Source organism: Anopheles bellator, chromosome 2, assembly GCF_943735745.2.
Source record: "Anopheles bellator chromosome 2, idAnoBellAS_SP24_06.2, whole genome shotgun sequence".
Classification (NCBI taxonomy): Eukaryota; Metazoa; Arthropoda; class Insecta; order Diptera; family Culicidae; genus Anopheles; species Anopheles bellator.
In genome coordinates, this window is record NC_071286.1 from 52,259,860 (window position 1) to 52,267,347 (window position 7,488).

General features: G+C 45.6%; 3 protein-coding genes across 4 annotated transcripts; 2 read left to right on the plus strand and 1 right to left on the minus strand.

The window, feature by feature from the left end:
* Nucleotides 1–1,118: 1,118 nt before the first annotated feature.
* On the plus strand, nt 1,119–4,532 carry LOC131209682 (ATP-dependent zinc metalloprotease YME1L). 2 transcript variants are annotated; one of them, XM_058202803.1, is made up of 8 exons: nt 1,119–1,326; nt 1,432–1,984; nt 2,065–2,377; nt 2,448–2,764; nt 2,832–3,222; nt 3,306–3,471; nt 3,537–3,720; nt 3,789–4,532. In XM_058202803.1, exons 1-8 carry the CDS (start codon nt 1,300–1,302, stop codon nt 4,115–4,117), a joined length of 2,280 nt encoding a protein of 759 aa, XP_058058786.1. In that variant the 5' UTR covers nt 1,119–1,299; the 3' UTR covers nt 4,118–4,532. The 2 variants fall into 2 exon arrangements, with proteins under 2 accessions (XP_058058786.1, XP_058058787.1); XM_058202804.1 differs by having other exon boundaries at nt 2,451–2,764.
* A 21-nt stretch (nt 4,533–4,553) lies between these two features.
* LOC131209683 (30 kDa salivary gland allergen Aed a 3-like) lies at nt 4,554–5,749 on the minus strand. Its single transcript, XM_058202805.1, has 3 exons — nt 5,609–5,749; nt 4,908–5,434; nt 4,554–4,843 (listed from the first exon to the last, which is right to left on the minus strand). The coding sequence occupies exons 1-3, from the start codon at nt 5,691–5,693 to the stop codon at nt 4,646–4,648; spliced, it is 810 nt and encodes a 269-aa protein (XP_058058788.1). The 5' UTR covers nt 5,694–5,749; the 3' UTR covers nt 4,554–4,645.
* Nucleotides 5,750–6,453: 704 nt separating this feature from the next.
* On the plus strand, nt 6,454–7,368 carry LOC131209684 (transcription initiation factor TFIID subunit 10-like). The gene is made up of 3 exons (XM_058202806.1): nt 6,454–6,661; nt 6,734–6,798; nt 6,883–7,368. Exons 1-3 carry the CDS (start codon nt 6,539–6,541, stop codon nt 7,112–7,114), a joined length of 420 nt encoding a protein of 139 aa, XP_058058789.1. The 5' UTR covers nt 6,454–6,538; the 3' UTR covers nt 7,115–7,368.
* The last annotated feature ends 120 nt before the right edge of the window (nt 7,369–7,488 follow it).

Here is a 7,488-nt window from a genome sequence, read left to right on the forward strand (position 1 = left end):
CCTGATGATGTGTGGCGCAGATCGAAATACTAAAAAATCGAAAAATTACAGTCGTTCTCCAAGTGAACAATTCGTCCCCACTTGGAGTAGTGATGGGTGACGGTAACGATTGCTATATTGCACTTTTCCGAAAACACTTTGTTGCCTTACGTAAGGCGTCCTTCTCAAAGACGGAAGCGCACTGTACTTCTTTTTTTCGCAGGAGTCGGTGGATGCAACTATGGTTATGATGATTATCCAACGCCCACTGCGTTAACCTTCATCACACAACAGCATCTTCACTTCCCCCTCACCAACATATTGCACACGAAAACAAACAGCAGAACCGAGAACTATCAATTGCGATTGGCCGTTTAATATTCACCTGATTACGCACTGTTATATTGCAACACGAAAGTCCCTTTTCAGCGAAACGTCTATTGCTTCCAGGTGATGAGACACCTCTCCGAATGCATCCCGATTTGCTAATGATGATGGATGCACCGTTTTGTGTATACGTTGCACACACTGCTGGTAGGATGGTCAATGCAAAATTGGACAACACACGAGCACTTCCACCGAGAGTGCTAGGAGACCATCCGGAAGTCCAACCCGAAAGCGAAGAGTACCGGTATACTAAGATCACTTTCCACTGCGCACTGCGCTGCTAGTAAACGGAAACTGCACGAATACGCACCGTGCTCTTTTAGGAGGCGCAAGTTTTTCACGGTGCGTGGTTCACTGACGAAATCATCACTCTTTCCTTGCTTTGCTGGACACGAAGGAACTGTCACAATTTTGTCGAGTGTTTTCTCTTCGCACCTTGCTGTCAGAAAGAGCAACAATCATCGAACTCTTGTTTATCATCGCGTGGATGACGGACAAGTTATTGTAATGAACAAGGTTTGCAGCGTAAATTTTCATTATTACTTCAAATCGACAACAAATGGAGATCAAAATGGCATGATGTGGATCAATGGAGGACTGGTTGTGCATGATTAAACGAGGTACCAATTTACGGAGAGATTGCGAAATCACAACTCTTCCGTTACCGAAGGAAGTGCACTCGTCTTTTGACAGCCGTTGCTTGCTTGAAGTGTCAAATTATACAACAGGGCATCTAAAAGTGATCAGAACCAAAATCCTTGCTGTGTTGTGGATAAAAGTGATCAAAAATCATTCTTCCGCTAAAGTTGAACTCACTAGACTGGTTAAAACATTTGCAGCATTCCTTGTCATCAGCATTAGCAAGTTCGACGCACTCGGGCAGCAGTTTCTGGTGTGTAATTTCGCTTCTGTAGACACAACGCATCCGTAAGCATGTTTACGGTAAACACACATCAGCACGTAAGTAGTCCATCGACGGAAAAGGTTGTCTCAAGCACTGTTACAAGCGATCGCATTCCTAAAGGTGGCATATCAAATAATGATCGTTCCATACTGGTTTTGCAGCAAATACTGTTCCATCTGTCGCAAATTACGCCACGGCACAGTAACATCGCGTTCAAGAAGCAACACAAACACCATCATCAGCAGCAAGGAAAGGAAGCAGTATCTCAACTCGCGCAGCAAGAGTTTGTGCCCCGTCTGAAGCAATCTCTCGTGCAGCTTTACACCGATGCGTTCCGCAGTACGGTGCAACCCTCGCCGTCTTCTTCGTTGCCCGCTGCACTGCCAGCCGAAGAGTTGTATCGGCTAAAGCTGCCCCGTCGGCTGGAACGCAATCTCCTAAAACACTTCAGCCAGGTTGAGTTGCTGGGTAGCATACGGGAGAGCGGTCCCTGGAGCCTGAATGTGACGCCGCGGGTGAAGAAAGGACGACAGTCAGCTGTGCAGGAGAAACTGCTCTTCAGTGGTGAGGTGGTGCAGAAGCTGGTGAGGGGTTTGTTGTTGCATCATACTAGCTGGAGCTACGCACAGCAGCGAGGTTTCAAAACCGTTAGATCGATCAGTGCCGAACTGAAGCGCAATCCAGCACTGTACACGCGTATGAAAGATGCCCTAGGTAGGTTTTGTTTGTCATTAATTGTTCTTTTCACAAAGTTATAGTAAAATAATGGGTTTGTTTCTGTGTTCTCACAACAGCCACTCCACCAGCGGCCCAGATATCTCACAAGTACGACCCGGTAGCTTACTCCGCTCATACGATCAGTCCACAGGCACACGGCGAACCGTTGAGCAAACTTCTCGAAAATGATCCCTCGCTGACCGACGAGCAGCGACAGCGGTTGAAAATTGCGTTCGCCGAAGGATACCTTACCGCGTCGCATCCGGACCAGCAAAACCGCTCGAGCAAGGCAATGAAATATTTGAAATTTTTTCAACAGCTCCTGATAATCGTCGTATTTATTGGCATCTTCATCAGCATGTTTGCATCACCGAACGGTTCCGTCTTCAGGTACGTGCAAAGACTTTGGTTTCCGTTGCAGTGCTCAAACTGACCATCGCTTGATGTTTGCTTACTTTAGTAGAATACAGCTCGGCAATCAGGTGGAAGTCGACCCGGAAGACATTACCGTGACGTTCGAGGACGTGAAGGGATGCGACGAGGCAAAGCAGGAACTGAAGGAGGTGGTCGAGTTTTTGAAAAATCCGGGCAAATTCAGTAATTTGGGCGGCAAACTTCCAAAGGGTGTTCTGCTGGTTGGTCCTCCCGGGACGGGCAAGACGTTGTTGGCGCGTGCCGTTGCTGGTGAAGCGGGCGTCCCATTCTTTCATGCTGCAGGCCCCGAATTCGACGAGGTGCTCGTCGGACAGGGTGCCCGCCGTGTACGGGATTTGTTCAGTACGTATACATGAGTTCGTATGTGAAAATGGCAGTGTTTTCAGAAATTATTTCATCACACTTTCAGAGGCAGCCAAGGAACGCGCTCCGTGTGTTATTTTTATCGACGAAATCGATTCCGTTGGTGCTAAGCGCACAAACTCGGTTCTACATCCGTATGCGAACCAAACGATCAACCAGCTATTGTCGGAGATGGACGGCTTCCAACAAAACGAAGGCGTGATCGTGCTCGGTGCGACCAATAGGCGCGATGATCTCGACCAAGCCTTGCTACGGCCGGGACGTTTCGATGTAGAAGTTGTAGTACCGACACCGGACTTTACGGGCCGAAAGGAAATTTTAACCTACTATCTGGGTAAAATCTTGAGCCGAGACATCAATATCGATCAGCTGGCTCGAGGAACCACCGGTTTCACTGGTGCGGATATTGAGAACATGGTCAACCAAGCTGCGTTACGGTAACAAGATACAACACCTACGGTGCCGTTACGGTAAAAGACACGTTCGTTTCTAAAAACTTATCTCTGACTTGCATACACAGCGCGGCTATCGATGGAGCTGAGGTGGTCACAATGAAACACTTAGAGAATGCCCGTGACAAGGTACTTATGGGTCCGGAGCGTAAATCGCGTCTGCCGGATGAGGAAGCTAACAAAATTACCGCCTACCACGAGGGCGGTCATGCAATAGTCGCCTATTACACGAAGGTTGGTATTGTATGCGCAAAAAAGCGGATGAAGCAATTGAATGTGAACTGTGTTCTTTTTCGCAGGAATCGCATCCACTGCACAAGGTAACAATCATGCCACGAGGGCCATCACTTGGTCATACCGCGTACATACCAGAAAAAGAACGCTACCACGTCACGAAGCAGCAACTACTGGCCATGATGGACACAATGATGGGTGGACGAGCTGCAGAAGAATTGATCTTCGGACAAGACAAAATAACTTCCGGTAAGTGGCGTAACGAACGGAACATGTTTAGTACGACTCGAAAACTATCTTATTTCACCCATCCACAGGAGCCAGCAGCGATCTGAAACAGGCAACTTCAATCGCTTCCCACATGGTAAAGGAATGGGGAATGTCGGAGAAGGTGGGTCTGCGGACGATTGAGGGACCGAAAAGTTTCGGTCAGAGCGAGGTACTGTCACCGGCAACAATTGAGGGTGTGGACAATGAAATCAAGAAACTGCTGAACGAAAGCTACGAGCGCGCCAAGGCGATCCTGAAGCAGCACGCAAAGGAGCACAAAGCATTGGCGGAAGCGTTGCTTAAATACGAAACGCTCGACGCGGAGGACATTAAGGCCATCATGGGTGGTGAAAAACTATCGAGTGAAGAAAACTAACTCGGTTTTTATTTCGTTTAACGGAAAGACCTGCAACCGGTCAACGGAATACGCTTCGCTATAGACTAAAAGGAAACGGATGTCTTCTCACGGTCCGTTGCAAGCAGAGATTCACCGAAAAATCGACGGCCGCGGATTTGTTGTACGAATGTAGGTGAATGCTACATACCTTCAATCACGATTGCTTAAGTGGTGTTGAAATAATTAAAGTAAAACACACAATAGACATAAGTCGGAAGAAGAAGACGAATATTACTTATCCTCTGGCACGAAGCTGATGAGGAACGATGTAGCTTTCCCCAGGTGTTCTCGCCATCCAACATGTAAAATGTGGTCTGTAAAAATCGACAAACACCCAGCTGTATCCATGGTATCCACGTGTCGAGATGAGAATAAACTACTGTTACAACAATTGTATGAACTAACTTGCTTGTAATTTACGATTGCAACGTGGTGGAATATTTTATGCGTCATACTGTTTCTGTATCAGGCTCTGCGGTTTAACTGTCCGCTGCTGAGTCACATCGCCTAGTCTGAGTCACGTTTTTCAACAATGCAATCCGAAAGTTCCTGTTGCATTTCAATAAGTCCTTCGTCGAGCTCTCTTGTACCTTGCGAACCGCAATCCGTGTTACTCGCGTCCTTCTTGCATTCCTTATATTCCTTTTCTGATGCTTTCACCAACGCCTTAGTGTCTTTGTCGACCGATTTGAAGCATCCTTTAATCTGTAATTACGAAATGGTACACATTTTGGATTTCACCTAAACGAGGGCGCCCCTTCCTACTCACCTTCGAGTACTTTTGAATAGTGCTAATGAGGTCGATGGTAGGATTCATGAGTCGTTCTTGCAGGCGGGCCATAACAAACGACTTAAGATACTTGTCTTTCATTTCGATCTTCATAGCCTTCTTGAGCAGTTTGTGTACCTCCCGGTACGTGAGCCGTGCATCTTCCTTCTTACCACCTCCCTTACCTTCACCACCCTTATCATCCTTGTCTCCACCTTCCTCGCCCTCCTTACTACTCTCATCACCACCTTCCTCATCATCTTCTTTACCATCTTCCTTACCATCTTCCTTGTCATTTTCCTTATCCTTACCAGCATCTTCTTCGCCTACTTTCTCTTCGTCGTCGGACTCTCCCTTATCTTCTCCAGCGTCGCCATCTTTGGCATCTTTATTTTCAGATGCGCCATCCTGGGGACTGTCGGATGTGTCGCTTTCTTCTCCATCTTTGTCAGGCATATCTCCTCTTTTAGCACCAGCACCATTTTGCCCTTCTTCGGCCCCAGTGCCGCCTTCGGAACCGTCTTTTCCTGTAACGATGCATCGGTGAACGGGAAGATTTAGTAATTGCAAGGAGTTGCATACCATCTCGCAAAGTCTTCTTATGCCGGACGTGTGGTCGTGGCCCACCGTTGAGTCTCTGTTGCAGACCACTCGACTGGTGTAGTTGGTGGATAAGCAAATAAGTAATTGCAGTAACTTACCTGCTTCTTCCGCCTGATCGGCTGGCCGGGCGGACACAGCCAGCACAAGGCACAAAGTACCGACCAACAGAAGATAGAGCTTCATTGCTATGGAAAAGTAACTAATGGTTCGTGAGGATATTCAATCCGACTTGTGATCTTTGCCACATGATATGATCTCTTTTTATATTGGCCAGAAAACAATCACGCGCTTGTTCAGACCCGCTTCATGGACACCGTGTATTGATCCAGCTTTATTTTAAAAGTAAACAGATCAACATTATTTGCGATTACTTTGCGCGAGGATGGCGCAACTTAGAGAAAGATTTATACTATAGTCGAAGTACGCACTAACAATGTACTGAGCTTATTTCATTAAGTCTAGTATGTGGCAGGCTTTTGGGAATTGAATTTTAACAATAGATCATGAACGAATATACATTATTGCATGGAAGTTTGATATCGATTGTCAAAGAATTGCAGTAAGCGAATGGAGTCAAAATCTTCGATTCAACATTGCTTTTAACTATTGATTGTCTTGCCTATTTTAGGCAAAAGAAATGAACCTTATCCTAAAAGCAAAAAAATCTTTCCGCGAGTTTCGCTCGCTCTCAATACGAGAAAAAAAACGATTCCAGCAGATAGAGGACTTGACACATTTTATTTCTGATTTTATACAAACATTTGCTAATATATTTAATTTTTTTAAGTTTTTTGTAAGTTATGTTTTAATAGACTCAAATAGTGCATTACTTTTTCTGCTATCTCTATTGCGATTCGTTATATTCAAATTTAATCTATTGTGAAATAGCTTAGTTGGCAACCCTGCCAGTAAAACGCTATTTCGCACAGCTGTCAAAATCGCGTCAATCAAGCATCATTAGTGAAAAACAAACTTTGCTGGGAAAATATACATTTCGTCGTTTCTTGCGATAAAAGTTAGTAAACAAAATGGGCGACAATTTTGGTATTCATCGTGGAGCTGCTAAGAAGACCGCGGAGCCCGCTGAAGATCGTACGCAGGGACAGATTTTGAGCGATTTTCTGGCTCAGCTGGAAGACTACTCTCCGACGGTGCGTATGACTGACGAAAAGAAAAAGGTACACAAGTAAACACCCTGATTAACTTTCCGATTGATGATACAGATCCCGGATCCCGTGACAGGCCACTACTTGAACTCTGCTGGATTCGAAAGTTCCGATCCAAGAATGTAAGTCTCAGTAGTGCCAAAGAGGACCAATCCTTTATGCAATCAGAATCAGGAGCTAACTGTTTGCGTCCTCTATGATTGCAGCGTACGGCTAATCTCTATCGCTGCACAGAAATTCATCTCGGACGTGGCAAATGATGCACTGCAACACTGCAAGACACGCACGAACAGTGCCCCGACATCCGGACACGGTTCGTCGAAGAATCAAAACCAAAAGTCGTCTAAGGACCGCAAGTACACGCTCACCATGGAGGATTTGCAACCAGCGCTGAACGATTACGGCATTACCGTCCGCAAGGCACACTATTTTGTTTAGTAGCATTTTCGAAAAAATCCCTCTTCAATTAATGTTATTATGAAAAGTGATCAAAAAGTAACTACGTGTGTCCGTTCTCTATATAACTTCCGTGCAACATTCGTCTAAATAAAGGACAGTTTCTTCGATTAGCAATGTATTTGAAATTCAACTTCCGTCTTCCGCAGCGAGTAGCTACGTACTCATTTTGAGCGCAATCTGGACTCTCTGGCCAAGGAGATTTATATCTCTCATTTAGTGTTGTTATTACCACACAATATTGTAAAACAATCTGTTGACTCGATTCAGTTACCAAGAACTCGGCAACGAATGTCCAATATTCACCAAAAACCGCTCTTTATGTTAGACCACAAGGCCATAGCGCAGCCAGAACA